The sequence below is a fragment of the Grampus griseus genome, assembly GCF_964374135.1.
Source record: "Grampus griseus genome assembly, chromosome: 1".
Lineage (NCBI taxonomy): Eukaryota > Metazoa > Chordata > Mammalia > Artiodactyla > Delphinidae > Grampus > Grampus griseus.
The window spans coordinates 31,829,059-31,844,535 of NC_139017.1; the positions used below are offsets into that span (position 1 = coordinate 31,829,059).

The 15,477-nt window shown below is 35.6% G+C and overlaps 1 protein-coding gene across 4 annotated transcripts in view; it reads left to right on the forward strand.

Annotated features, from left to right (window-relative positions):
- The window catches only part of TDRD5 (tudor domain containing 5), a gene marked incomplete at both ends in the record, with an annotated part of 89,624 nt that overhangs the window by 58,575 nt on the left and 15,572 nt on the right, over window positions 1-15,477 (forward strand). For 2 of the 4 annotated variants that reach the window (XM_082652975.1, XM_082652978.1), the window contains 3 exons: window positions 6,464-6,664; window positions 7,164-7,301; window positions 9,560-9,724. In XM_082652975.1, the coding sequence (XP_082509101.1) occupies window positions 6,464-6,664; window positions 7,164-7,301; window positions 9,560-9,724 (504 nt within the window). Of the gene's footprint in view, window positions 1-6,463; window positions 6,665-7,163; window positions 7,323-9,559; window positions 9,725-15,477 lie in introns of all 4 variants that reach the window. The other 2 variants (XM_082652976.1, XM_082652977.1) reach the window with 2 other exon arrangements.

Below are 15,477 nucleotides of genomic sequence, written 5' to 3' on the forward strand. Positions count from 1 at the left end.
TTCCATATCTTGGCTATTGTAAATAATGCCAAAGAACATGGGGGTTGAGATATGTTTTCAGATCAGTGTTTTCATATTCTTTGAATAAATACCCAGAAGTGGGATAGCTGGATCATATGATAGTTCTAATCTTAATTTTTTGAGGACTCTCCATACTGTCTTCCATAGTGGAGGTACCAGTTTACATTCCCACCAACAGGTTTCCCTTTTTCTCCACATCCTTGCCACCACTTATTTCTTGCCTTTTTGATAATAGCCATTCTGACAGGTGTGAGGTGCTATCTTATTATGGTTTTGTTTTGCATTTCCATAGTAATTAGTGATGTTGAGCATCTTTTCATGTACCTGTTGACCATACGTATGTCTTCTTTGGAAAAATGTCTATTCTGTTCCTCTGCCCTTTTTTTTTTTTTTTTTTTGCGGTACGCGGGCCTCTCGCTGTTGTGGCCTCTCCCGTTGCGGAGCACAGGCTCCGGACGCGCAGGCTCAGTGGCCATGGCCCACGGGCCCAGCTGTTCTGCGGCATGTGGGATCTTCCTGGACCAGGGATCAAACCTGTGTCTCCTGCATTGGCAGGTGGATTCTTAACCACTGCACCACCCTATAGTTTTCAATATACAGATCTTGCACCTCTTTGGTTAAATTTATTCCTAAATGTTTTATTTTGTTGCAATTGCAAATGGGATTTTCTTAATTTCTCTTTCTGCTAGGTCATTGTTAGCATATAGAAATGCAACAAATTTTTATATATTGATTTTGTATCCTGTTACTTTACTCATTTATTATTTCTAAGAGTTTTTTGATGGAGTCTTCAGGGTTTTCTCTATATAAAATCATGTCATCTGCAAATAGTGACAGTTTTACCCCTTCCTTTCCAATTTGGATGCCTTTTATTTCTTTTTCTTGCCTGATTGCTCTGGCTAGGACTTCCAACACTGTGTTGAATAAAAGTGGCGAGAACGGGCATCCTGGTCTTGTTCCTGATCTTAGGAGAATAGCTTTCAATTTTTTTCCTTTGAGTGTGATGTTAGCTGGGGGTTTGTTATATGTGGCCCTTACTGTGTTGAGGATATGTCCCTTCTGTATCCTCTTTATTGAGAGTTTTTATCATAAATGGGCTTTGAATCTTGTCAAATGCCTTTTCTGCATCCAGTGAGATGATCATATGGCTTTTATCCTTCATTTTGTTAATGTGGTGTATCACATTGATTGATTTGTGAATATTGAACCATTCTTGTATGGAATAAATCCCACTTAATCATGGAGTATGATCTTTTTGATGTACTGTTGAATTCAGTTTGCTAATATTTTGTTGAGGATTTTGCATCTATGTTCATTAGAGATAGTGGCCTGAATTTTCTTTTTTTGTGTTGTCTTTGTCTGCTTTTGGTATCAGGGTGATGTTGGCCTCTTAAAATGAGTTAGGAAATGTTCCCTTCTCTTCAGTTTTATAGAATACTTTGAAAAGGATAGGTATTAAATCTTCTATGACTGTTTGGTAGAATTTACCTGTGGAGCTTTCTGGTCCTGGACTTTTGTTTTTTTGGGAGCTTTTGATTACTGTTTCAGTCTCTGTGCTAGTGATCAGTCTATTCGGATTCTCTATTTCTTCCTGATTCAGTCTTGGAAGTTTGTATGATTCTAAGAATTTGTTCATTTCTTCTAGACTGTCTAATTTGTTGGTATATAGCTGTTCATAATATTCTTTTACAATCTTATATTTATGTGATATCTGTTGTTATTTCTGCCTTTTGTTTGATTTTATTTATCAGGACCTTCTCTCTTTTTTCTTAGTGAGTCTAGCTAACGGTTTGTCAAATTTTGTTCATGTTTTTGAAGAACCAGCACTTAGTTCATTGATCTTTTCTACTGTCCTTTTACTCTCTATTTTATGTATTTCTGCTCTGATCTTTATTATTTCCTTCATTCTACTAACTTTGCCCTTTGTTTTTCTGTTTTTAGTTTCTTTAGCTGTAAGGTTAGATTGTTTGAGATTTTTCTTGTTTCTTAAGGGTAGGTCTATATTGCTATAAACTTCCCTCTTTGTAATGTTTTTGCTGCATCCCATAGATTTTGGTATGTTGTATTTTCATTTTCATTTGTCTTCAGGTAATTTTTTATTTCTTCTTTGATTCCTTCATTGACCCAATAGTTGTTCAGTAGCATGTTGCTCAGTTTCCATGTATTTGTGACTTTTCTAGTTTTCTTCTTGTAGTTGATTTCTAATTTCATTCCATTGTGATCAGAGAAGATACTTGATATGATTTCAATCTTCTTAAATTTAGTGAGACTTGTTTTGCATCACAACATACGGTTTATCCTTGAGAAAGTTTCATGTGCACTTGAGAAGAATGTATAGTCTACTGCATTTGGGTGGAATGAATGTTCTGTACAAATCTATCAAATTCATCTTGTCTGTTGTTTCATTTAAGGCCAGTGTTTCCTTGTTGACTTTCTGTCTGGATGATCTATCTATAGATGTAAGTGGGGTGTTATTAAAGTCCTCTACTATTACATGTTGCTGCCAATTTCTCTCTTTAGGTCTGTCAATAATTGTTTTATATATTTTGGTGCTCCTATATTAGGTGCAAATATATTAATCGCTGTTACGTCTCCTTGATGTGTTTTCCCCTTTATTATACTGTCCATTTTTGTCTCTTGTTACCTTTTCTGATTTGAAGTTTATTTTGCCTGATACGAGTATGGCTATATCTACTTTCTTTTGACTGCTGTTTTCTTGGAGAATCATCTTCCATCCCTTCACTTTGAGCCTATGTTTGTATTTAGAGCTGAGATGAGTCTCCTGGAGGGAACATTTAGTTGGGTCTTGCTTTGTAATCCATCCAGCCACTCTGTGTCTTTTGATTGGTGAATTTAGTGTATTTACATTTAGGGCAATTATTGATAGTTGGATGTTGGCTTCTTAGCTTTTGTTTTCTGGTTGCTTTAACTCTCCCATTGTTTCTTTTTTTTTCCCCCATTGTTTCTTTTTCCTTGTGTTTCTGTCTGCCATTTTGGTTTGGTGGTTTTCTAAGATATTTTTCTTAGCTTCCTCTTTTGCTGTTTTTTGTGTCTCTGCTCTATTTTTATGTTCTGTGTTTACCCTGAAGTTTGTATGAGACATGTCAATTAAAATAGTCCATTTTCTGCTGATAGCATCTTATATTCATTTACCTATACAAGTGCCGTCCTTTTCCTCTTCCCCTATAAAATTTGTTTTTGTTCTCTTAAATTACCCCTTTTTATGTTGTGAGTTGTTATCAAACTAAGAGAGCTATATTTGTTTTTCTCCCTTTAGATTTTATACTATTTATTAATAAAGTGTTTAAAAATCTATTCTGATAGAGAGTTGCAGTTTTCCAGTTCTGTCTTGTTATTACTTTGCTCAAAGTTTTTTGTATTTTTGCCATTTTTTTTTCTGGTTGAAGAGCTCCTTTCAACATGTTTTGTAAGGCAGGTCTAGTGTTGATGAACTCCTTCAGCTTTTGTTGGTCTGGGAAAGTCTTTGTTTCTCCTTCATATCTGAATGATAACTTTGCTGAAATAGGGTATTCATGGCTGACAGTTTTTATCTTTTAGTATTTTGAGAATGTCATTCCACTCCCTCCTGGCCTGTAGCGTTTCTGCTGAGAATCTACTGGTAGCCTAATGGGGGCTCCTTTGTAGGTCACCATTCTTTTTTCCCTGGCTGCCTTTAAAATTCTTTGTCATTGACTTTTGACAATTTTAATATTATGTCTTGGAGGAGGTCTTTTTGCATAGGGGTAATTAGATATTCTCTTAGCTTCATGGGCTTGTATATCCAGTTTCTTCCCCAGGTTTGTATTATTTCTTTAAATAATCTCTCTGCTGTCTTTTCCCTCTGTTCTCCTTCTGGGATACTCATTATCCTAATGTTGCCTGTCCTTAAAGAGTTGGAGAGCTCTTGTAGGATTTCCTCATTTTAAATATCTTCCCTTTCCTCTTCTACTTGTATCATTTCTAGATTTCTGTCTTCAAGCTCACTAATTTTCTCTTCCATATGGTCTGCTCTAGTCCCAGACTAATGTATTCTTCATCTCATTTATTGAGTTCTTCAGCTCCAGAATTTCTATTTGGTGCTTTTTTAAAGTTTCAGTCTCTTCGGTAAAGTATTCCTTCTGTTCATTCATTTTATTCCTGAGCTCATTAAACTGCCTTTCTGAGTTTTCTTTTAGCTCATTGAATTTCTTCACAACAGCTATTTTGCATTCGCTATCAGTTAAATTGGAACATTCCATAACTTTGGTTTCTGGAGAATTGTCATTGTCTTTTTGTGGTACCATGTCACTGTGGCCCTTCATGTTGTTTGATGAAGTGTTCTTGAGCCAGTGCATTTAATATTAAATGACAGGTTAGGAGTTAAATTCCCTCCGGTAGGTGGCACCATCACACAAGTTTTCGGTTTCTCTTCCTTGAGCTGCCTCTGGTCATATTTGAGAGTTAGCACTTTTCAGCCTCCACCTACCCTGTAATAGGTGTGGCTCTATGCCTTCTTTGTTGCTTTTTGTGCCACCAGGGTCGTTGCTGCCATGCTTCTGCCAGAGCCGCTGTCGTCACCAGGACGGTTGGCTCTTTCCTTGTGTCTGGGATCCCTTGAGACACAGGATCTTCTGTGGGGGAAGGGGGATGGGAGGAGGGGTCATGGGCACCTCAGATGCTGGAGGGACAGGGTCGCGGGCCCCACTGCCGCTGCTCCCCACTTGCCTGTGGTCATGGGTGCCGGGAGTGGTCAGGTGGCCACAGTGTGTGCACCACCTTCCCTGCTGCTACTGGGTTCTCTGAAGCTATGGGCTCCGCTGCCTCAGTTGGAGGGCCAGGATTGCAGGCACGGGCTCTGAGGTTCCCTTGCCCCCACTGTGCGTTCCAGTACACCCAGCTTTGGGTGTGTAGATGTGTGGAATTCTCCAGTGCCCTATTGTGTTGGGCGGAGACACCTTTGTTGAGTTGTGGATGTTTCATTGAATGTAGATTGAAAGGGGAAGACAAAGGTAGTTTTTCCACTCTAACATGTTTCTGAAGTCTGAAAACCGTGTTCTTCAGTTTTAATATGATTATGTGTGGATTTATTCTTATTTATCCTACTTTGTGGTACATTGGACTTTTTATCTGTGCATTGTTACTTTTCATTAAATCTGGCTAATTCCCAGCCATTATCTCTTCAATTATTGTCATTTCCCCATATTCATATTTATATTCCCTCTCTCTCTCTCTGTTTCTGCCTCTCTTTTTCTAGAATAATTAAAAGTATGTTAAACCTTCTCAATTTACCTTCCATATCTTTTAACCTCTCTTCTGTATGTTACATATTTCTGTCTTCTGTGTTGCATTCTGGGTAACTTTTCCAAATCACCTTCCACTTTACTGATACACTCTTTAATTCTACCTAATCTGCTATTGAATAAACCTATTAAGTTTTTAATTTTGGTTATTATATTGTTACTTTCTAAAAGTTCTCTTTGTTCTTTAATTCTGCTAGATCAATTTTAAATAGATTGCAGGTCTCCGCAGAAGCTTTCAAATTAATTTTGTTTTTTTATTTTAAGCATAGTATGTTAGTTCTTTTATAATTCATCTGGAAATTCAAATATCTAAAGTTTTTGAGGTTTTGTATTAGTTATGTTGTTTCTCTTTGTTCTTCCTTGTGATTCATTGTCTCTTTATATGCTTTTTATCTTTGTCTGTGTACTGCTCATTGACTTTTAAAAATTTTTGTAAAAATGGTTGAATACAGATTGAGATTGCCTACCTCCAGAGAGATTTACATTCGCTTCTGCCAGGTATCTAGCAGTACGACCAGTCTGGAGCCATGTTAATTTAAATGAACAACCTGAGGATTTGTGTATCACCCAGGTGATGTGAAAATTGAGCTGCAAATCCATGTGAAGGCTAGTTTATTTCTTTTCCTCCTTATCCTGAGCATGAACCCCTAGGGACTCCCTTCTCGGGGTGGTTACTGGCTTTGATTTCTGTCTTCTTTGACCTGTGAGACCATCAAAACCGAAGTGAAGATTTGCCTAGATTAGCACATACCCTGAAGGCAAAAATAGTTCCCACTTTCCCTTTAATTTTGGCCTGATAATTTGTTACACTTTTGTCAGTTCTTTGATGCTTTGGGGACATATTTAAAAAATATTTTATCTAGAATATTTAGTTTCTGTAGGAGGGTTGTTCCAATAATCTAACTCAAACATTTCCAAACATGAAAGTTTTTCATCACATTAAAATAAATTTTCTCCCATTATCCCATTTTCATCATTTTTCCTTTATTCTGACTTTTCTCATCCCCAAATCATAAATATCCTCAAATGTGTTATTTTAGTATTTTCATGCTTTGATTTTCCCACTAAAATCTCTAGTTCATTAGGAATTCATTTTTGTATATGTTTTTTATAATTCATGTTTGCATCTGTCATCTGAATCTCATATCTTGTTTGTGTTTCAGGAACATTGGACATCCGGAGCTATTTTGCAGTTCCAGAAGTTGTGTGGTTTGAAGCCATTAGTGGGGGTAGTGGATGAATATGTAGATGGAATCCTTAACATTTTTCTGTGTGATACGTCCTCACATGAAGACATCTATTTCCATCATGTCTTGAGAACAGAGGGCCATGCTATTGTATGCCAAGAAAATGTTCCTTCTAAGGTGGAGCAGTCTGGATGTATTTTGTAATGTATTGTATTTAATCTCAACAGTTTAAGGTATAAGAGAATTTAATACTGAAGGTTATTTGATTTATTCTTTAGCGATATCTGTGAGATTCCTGCCTTCTTAATGCAGAGCACTTTCTTAATTTTCACATGATCACAAAAAACTACGTTTGCCTTATTTTCCTTTAGAATATACTTTTATTTTAAATAATTGATTGAGGATTCTGTCTTACCCCCAATTATTTAATTTTCTGAAGTTTTCTTAGAGAAGTGCAACAGTCTCTTATTTTGTAATTATTGATAGCAGTGTCTACATTTTCATTAATATTGATGTTGATAATTTTTGTGGCTAGCAAAAACTATCACTATAGAAAAAAATCTGACTTAAATTTTAGAAGATAATGCATTTCCACAACATTTGAAAATTATGAAGTGCTAACTTTTTCACTTTTTCTCTGAGAAACTAAATTTCCTTCGTATTTTTTTAATCCTAGGGTTTCAGAGACCTCAACCCTTTAACTTTATACACTAAATCCAGTGTAGGGCCAGAGGACATTGTCCTGACAGAACTGGGTTTTCCTTCCCAGCAGCACTATTTTAATGAAGATCGAGAGATAAATCCACAATCAAAAGAGAGAGAATTATATACCATGGTAAGAGGTTTTTGCAAACATCATCATATTCTTTTTATTATTGTTAATACTTAATGAGTACTTACTATATGCCAAACACTATAAAAGGCACTTTAAATATATTATTTAATACTTATAAAATCCCTGTGATGTAGTGACTATAATTAACCTTATTTTACTGATGACAAAACTGAGGCATTCCTAACCTAGGAGAGTTTGGAAAGTATGCAGTAATCTTAACAGTTATCTTGTCTCTCATCATTTGCTGGTTTAAACCTTTACTTCAGCCATGCTTTTCCTGTATGATTTCTCTCATACACTGAATTCCACTGCTGCCTTGCTGCAGTTGTGACCTCACCTACACTGACCCAAATGCTGTTCTTCCCTCTACACTCCTTAGATTCTTCTTGAAGTATTTCTTACTTTCTCTGTAAACCTTGTGGCAACTCCTACCCACAGTAATAATAATATTATGTATTATTCCATCCCACAGTACCAATAATAAAAAAATAATAACCGACACTTATTGAACTCATACTGCATGGCAGGCACTGTTCTAAGTACTTGCATGTACTAGTTAATTTAATCTTCACAACCACTTTACCAGATTGGTGCTTTAAGATCCCTATTTTAGATATAAGTAAAGTGAAGCACATTAGTAAGTAATAAGTTAAATGATTTTTCAACAAATGAGCAGATAAATAGACATGTCCTCTGAGTCTCATACTCCTCATGGCAACAAATACTGGGCTAAGAATATAGATTGGGTTCACTTTGAGAGCCCAAAATTTATTTTTTTGGACACAGCAAAGCTTTTTTCTTTGAATAAAATATGAAAATATTATTTTGTGTAAGTATGTTTTATATATCTGACTTTTTAAATTATAGGGATGATGTTATTTTTTTAGTGGACTTTTACTATTAGAAAAGATAAAAAGGAAAGGCTACTTTGCTGTACACCTGAAACTAGCACAACATTGTAAATCAACTATATTTCAATAAAAAAATGTTTTAAAAGGCCATTTGACTACTGAGAGATTAACCTACTCTGAAAAATATGTATGAATGTTTACTGCTGCATGTTTAAAATGATGTCAACATTTTAGATTTCATTTTAGTTTAAAATTAGTGGACTTCCCTGGTGACACAGTGGTTAGGAATCCAACTGCCAATGCAGGGGACACGGGTTTGAGCCCTGGTCCGGGAAGATCCCACATGCCGCGGAGCAACTAAGCCCATGCGCCACAACTACTGAGCCTGCACTCTAGAGCCCACGAGCCACAACTACTGAGCCCGTGCGCAACAACTACTGAAGCCCGTGCACCTGGAGCCCATGCTCCACAACAAGAGAAGCCACCGCAATGAGGAGCCCACACACTGCTACGAACGGTAGCCCCCACTCGCCATAACTAGAGAAAGCCCATGCACAGCAGCGAAGACCCAATGCAGCCAAAAATAAATAAATAAATATGTTAAAAAATAATAATAAAATAAAATTAGTTAAAATTAATTGGGCTTGTTTGGCTTTCTGAAACCTGAATTTTTGCTAGTTATTACTTGATTAGAACAGTTATATTTCCTGATTCTTAAATAGTGAGTTGAATTCAACCTTAAAAGTTTTTAGAATATCTTATCATCACTGTTTGATGTCTTTAAATAATCATAGTTCAGTCCTGAAAATGAAATAAGGCCATCTTTTCTGCAAAAAAGATAAGGTCCAAAGCTCCTCTATCCTATCCCAGCCTATATTTTAACATATCAAGACTCCCATATGCTACACACACAGATACACACACATACACCTACCTCTATACACCGAGTTCCCTGTAATTCCTACTCTTCTTTTAGGCATCCTAACAATTTGTGTTATCTCCTTTATTGCATATTCTCAGACATCCTCCTTCCCCAGTGATATTTTGGTCATATCTCTGTGTTGGCTCTACACTGAAGGTTGTGCTGTGATTATCTGATTGTGTATCTTCATTGCTGTATTTTGAGTTCCTTTAGAGCTGAGACCTGTTGCATTCATCTTTATATCCACAGAGCTACCATGTACACATTACGTAATCTGTACTCCATAAATGTTTTTCGGCCTGAACTAGTTTAGTAGGATGGGAAGACCTAGGGTCATGCATAAAGTTAGAAAATAATACGGCATATGCATGAACCATAGCAAAAAATTCCCCTCAGAATTTATAGGCAAGTAGATTTTAGAAATAGTATAGAAAATAAAATAATTTCTCTTTCCTATCTACTAGCGAGATATTAATGATGAAAAGGCTTTCAGTCACCTTAAGTCAATCACCTCAAAGCAGCCGTTAAAGGATTCTGAATTCAGTTCTTTGAAAACCCAAGAGAAGAGCTGTGAAGACGATCCAAAGTGTTCCATCTCCGAGCTACAAGATCTGAAGGAAGAAAATGAGGTAGGAGAAGGGAAGATAGTTTTTTTAGATGTAATTAATGTAATGTAATTAATTCATAAGTGAAGGGTACTGGAATAACATAGCTCTTTAAACCCTACTGCTCCAGTGCCATCAGAGCATCTCCCACAGATGAATTACAAATTCTTCAACAGTCACCAAGACCAAAGTTGCAGCAATATAGCCTTGATCACAAAAAAAGAAACGCCATTATTTGACTTCGATGTGTTTTACTATCCCATTGCTCTGGACAGTCTTCAAGAATTATGCAGTGAATGGAAACTAGTATTGAGAAACGGTATTAAGAAAACCCATCAGGAAAAATGTTGACAACTTTTTTGAAGGATATACTTTATTTTAATCAAATGTTTATGTATTCACAGCTTTAAAAAAAACAAACAAATGTTTGTGTACACACAGCTTAGAGTTCCCTATAACCCCTTCCCCTACATTTCCTATTTCACCGAGCAACCATTTTCATCTCTTTTAGCTGCTTTTTTTGGAATTTACCTCGATTTCTTTCATTAAATAGCATGCTTATGTTATTTCCTGATTCTTCAGTTTTAAGTATGTATGCCCTTCTTACTACTAGAGATGAGGGTTTAGTTCTCTTTCATCCCTTCTCCCCCACCACAAAAATATCCTTTCTGTTCCCCCACCATCATCTTACTAATATAGTTATATCAAACTTTCCATTAGATCACCATTCAATATTTTATTGCTATGACTCTGTAAATGCTATTTACAGCCAAGAGTATGTTATGGCAAGTTTTCCTTTCCTGCATAACTTTTATTTTCTCTGGTGTTAATATTTCTTTCTCTTTAAATCAACATACAGTACACAATTGACTTTGTATACGGAGTACTGTCCTATCAATACACGTATAGATTTATGTAACCACCCCCACAATCAGGATGCAGAATGCTTCCATCATCTGAAAAAGCTCCCTGGTGCTACCCCTTTATAATTACATCTCCCCAAATCCCTAACGCCCTAGCAACCATTTATGTTTTCTGTCACTGTAGTTTTACCTTTTCAGAACTATCATATAAGTGGAATTATACGGTATGTAACTTCCCAATAGGGGTTTCTTTGATTCAGCATAGTACCTTCATCCAAATTGTTGCATGTGTCAATAGTTCATTTCTTTAGATGATGACTAGTATTTTATTGTATGGATGTACCACAGTTTGTATATCCATTCATGCACTGAAGGACATTTTGGTTATTTCAGGTTTTGGTAATTATGAATAGAGCTTCTATAAATATTTGTGTACAGGTTTTTTAATAAACATAATCAGGAGTAGGATTGCTGGTTTATGTGGTCAAACTGTTTTCCAGACTGGGTATACCATTTTGCATTCCCACCAGCAGTGTGTGAGTTCCAGTTGCTCCATATCTTATCAGCACTTGATATTGTCAGTAATTTTTATTTTTAGCCATTCTCATAGGTGTGTAGTAGTATCCCAGTGTGGTTTTACTCTGCATTTCCCTAATGACTATGATGCTGACCATCTTACCAAGTGCTTATTTGCCATCCACATGTATTTCTTGGTGAAATGCCTATTAAAGTCTTTTGCCCATTTTTTTATTGTTTTTTTTCTTTCTTACTGTTGGGTTTTTGTTCTGGATATGTTCTGGATAGCCCTTTGTCAGTTTTGCGATTTTCAAGTATTTTCTCCCACTTGTAACTTCATTCTCTTAATGGTGCCTTTCATACAGGAAAGGTTTTTAATTTTGAGAAAGTTCAGTTTATCAGGTTTTTTCTTTTATGTACAGTGTTTTCAGTGTCAAGACATCTTGACTTAATTTTACTATAAGATGTGAGATTTAGGTTAAGTTTCATTTTATTGCATATGGATGTCTAATTGTTCTAGTGCTGTTTGTTGAGAAGACTATGCTTTCTCCATTGAATTGTCTTTGTAGACCTTCCAAAAATCAAATGTCCATATTTGTGTGAGACTATTCCTAGACTTTATTTTGCTCCATTGATCTGTCTCTTTCTTTGCCAGTAGCATACTGTCTTGATTACTGTAGATTCATACCTCTTAAAATTAGGTAGTATGATTCCTCCTACTTTACTCTTTTTCAAAATTATTTTTAATATTATGGTTCCTTTTCCTTTCCATTTAAATTTTAGAATCAACTTATCTGTATCTGGGATTTTTATTGGAATTGCATTAAATCTGTAGGTAAATTTGAGGAGAATTAACATCTTTAATCTGTGAGCACAGTATATATATTTATTTAGGTTTTCTTTTATTCCTTTATCAAGGTGTTATGGTTTTTAATATACAGAACATGTTTTATCTTTAGGTATTTAAAGCTAACAAAGATTAAGCTAACTTAGGTAATACCTAATTATTTAATTTACTTTGGGAGCAATTATAAATGCTATCTTTTTATTTCAGTTTCTATATTTTCATTGTTAGTATGTAGAAATTGATTTTTGTGTTTTAACCTTGTATGGTGTGAACTAGCTAAATTCATTTATTAGTTCTAGGAGATGTTTTGTAGATTTCTTTGGGATTTTCTACATAGACAATAGTGTTGTCTGCTAATTGGGACAGCTTTATTTTTTCCTTTCCAATCTATGTGTCTTTATCTTCCTTCCTGCCTTATTATTGCACTGGCTAGAATTTCAGACACGATGTTAAACAGGAGTTGTGAGAGAGGATGTCTTTGTTATCCTGATGAAAAGTTTTATCATGCATCCATGGATGTGAATTTTGTTAAATGATTTTTTTGCATATGTTGATATCATGTTTTCTCCTTTATTGTATTAATATGGTATATTACATTAATTGATCTTTAAAAATTGGATTAAACTGGCTTTCCAGGGATAAACCCCATTTGGTCATGGTGTATTATTCTTTTTATACACCATGGATTCCATTTGCTAATGTTTTGTTGAATATTGTTATGTCTATTTCCCTGAAGGATATTGGCCTGTAGTTTTCTTGTACTATCTTTGTATGGTTTTAGTACCAGGGTAATGCTGGCCTCATAAAATGAGTCTAGAGGCATTTCTTCCTTTTCTGTTTTCTGGAAAAGATAATGTTGAATTAGTTTTATTTCTTTTTTATTTTTTAATTGACATTTCTATTGTGGTAACTAAAAGATTCATGTGCGGCTATAGGGAATAATACAGAAAGATCTCATGTAATCTTTACCCACTTCCCCCAGTGGTCACATTTTACAAAATTGTAGTACAGTGTCACGATCAGGATATTGACATTGATGCAATCCACCAATCTTGTTCAGATTTCTCCAGTTTTACTTGTAGTTATTTGTGTGTGTGTGTGTGTGTGTGTGTGTGTGTGTGTATGTATATTTAGTTCTCTACAGTATTAACACATGCAGGTTCATGTATGCAACAGCACAGTCAAGGTACTGATAATTCTGTCTTCACGAGGGTCCCTGTGTTGCCCCGTTTATATCCATCCACCCACTCCCTCCCACCACCCCTCTCCCCACTAATTGGTTCTCCATTTATAAAATTTTGTCGTTTAAAAATGCTATGTAAGGGCTTCCCTGGTGGTGCAGTGGTTGAGTGTCTGCCTGCTGATGCAGGGGACGTGGGTTTGTGCCCCGGTCTGGGAGGATCCCACATACCGCGGAGCAGCTGGGCCCGTGAGCCATGGCTGCTGAGCCTGCACGTCCAGAGCCTGTGCTCCGCAATGGGAGAGGCCACAGCAGTGTGAGGCCCGCGTACCACAAAAAAAAAAAAAAAAAGCTATGTAAAATCATATAGTATGTAACCCTTTGAAATTGGCTATTTTCACACAGTATAATTCAAGTAATTGCATGTATCAATAGTTAGATCTTTTCATTGTTGAGTAGTATTCCATGGCATGTATGTGTCATAGTTTGTTTCATCATTGACCTGTTGAAGGACATTTGGGCTATTTCTAGTTTTTAGCTATTACAGATGAAGCTGCTATGAATGTCTGTACACAGGTTGTTGTGTGGACATAAGTTCTCTGGAATAAATGTCCAGGAGCGCAATTGTTGAGTTGTATGGTAATTACAAGTTTAGTGCTTCATCAATGATATTGGCCTGTAATTTTCTTTTTTTGTGGTGTCTTTGTCTGGTTTTGGTATCAGGGTGATGCTGACCTCATAGAATTAATTCAGAAGCATTCCTTCCTCTTCAATTTTTTGGAATAATTTGAGAAGGCTAGGTTTTAATTCTTCTTTAAATGTTTGGTAAAATTCACCTGTGAAGCCATCTGGTCCTGGACTGTTATTTGTTCGGAGTTTTTTTTTAACTTCCGAGTCAATTTCATTACTAGTAATAGGTCTGTTGAGATTTTCTATTTCTTCCTGATTCAGTCTTAGAAGATTGCATGTTTCTAGGAATTTATCCATTTCTTCTTGGTTGTCCAATTTATTGGTGTATAATTGTTCTTAGTAGTCTTGTATGATTGTATTTCTGGGGTATCAGTTGTAACTTCTCCTCTTTCATTTCTGATTCTGTTTATTTGGGCCCACTCTTTTTCTTGATGAGTCTGGCTAAAGGTTTATCAATTTTGTTTATCTTTTCAAAGAACCAGCTCTTAGTTTCATTGATCTTTTCTATTGTTTTAGTCTCTCTTTCATTTATTTCTACAATACTTTGATCTTTATTATTTCCTTCCTTCTACGAACTTTGGGTTTTGTTTGTTTCTCATTTTCTAGTTCCTGTAGATATAAGGTTATATTGTATATTTGAGATGTTTCTTGTTTCCTTGTTTTCTTGTTTGTAGCTTGTATTGTTACAAACTTCCCTCTTAGAACTGCTTTTGCTGCCTCCCATAGATTTTTTAGATCATTGTGTTTCCATTTTCATTTGTCTCCAGATATTTGTAAAATTTCCTCTTTGATTTCTTCAGTGACCCATTTTTGATTAGTAGCATATTGGTTAGCCTCCATGTGTTGGTGGGTTTTTTTGCAGCTTTTTCTTGTAGTTGACTTCCATATTCTCATACCATTGTGGTCAGAAAATGCTTAATATGATGTCAGTCTTCTTAAATTTATTGAGACTTGTTTTGTGGCCTAGCATGTGATCCATCCTGCAGAATGTTCCATGTACACATCCAAAGAATGTGATTTTGCTGCTTTTGGATGGAATATTCTATATATCTCTATTAAGTCCAATTGGTCTGTGTCATCTAAGGCCATTGTTTCCTTATTAATTTTTCTATCTGGATGATCTGTCCATTGATGTAAGTGGAGTGTTAAAGTCCCCTACTATTATTGTTTATAATAAAATCCATTATGTTTATTAATATTTGCTTTATGTATTTATGTGCTCCAGTGTTGGGTGTGTATATATTTACAATTGTAACATCTTCTTGTTAGATTAACCTCTTTATCATTATGTAATATCCTTCTTTGTCTCTTGTTACAGTCTTTGTTTTAAGTCTATTTTGTCTGATATAAGTATTGCTAACCTAGCTTTCTTTTCATTTCCATTTGCATGGAATATCTTTTTTCCATCCCCTCCCTTTCAGTCTGTGTGTGTCTTTAGATCTGATGTGAGTCTCTTGTAGGCAGCATTTAGATGGGTCTTTTTTTTTTTTTTTTTAAATCCATTCAGCCACTTTGCATCTTTTGATTGGAGCATTTAGTCCATTTACATTTAAAGCGGTTATTGATAGATATATACTTATTGCCATTTTGTTGATTGGTTCTGGTAGTTCTTTTCGTTCCTTTCTTCTTTTGCTCATTTCCCTTGTGATTTGATGACTATCTTTAGTGTTATGTTTGGATT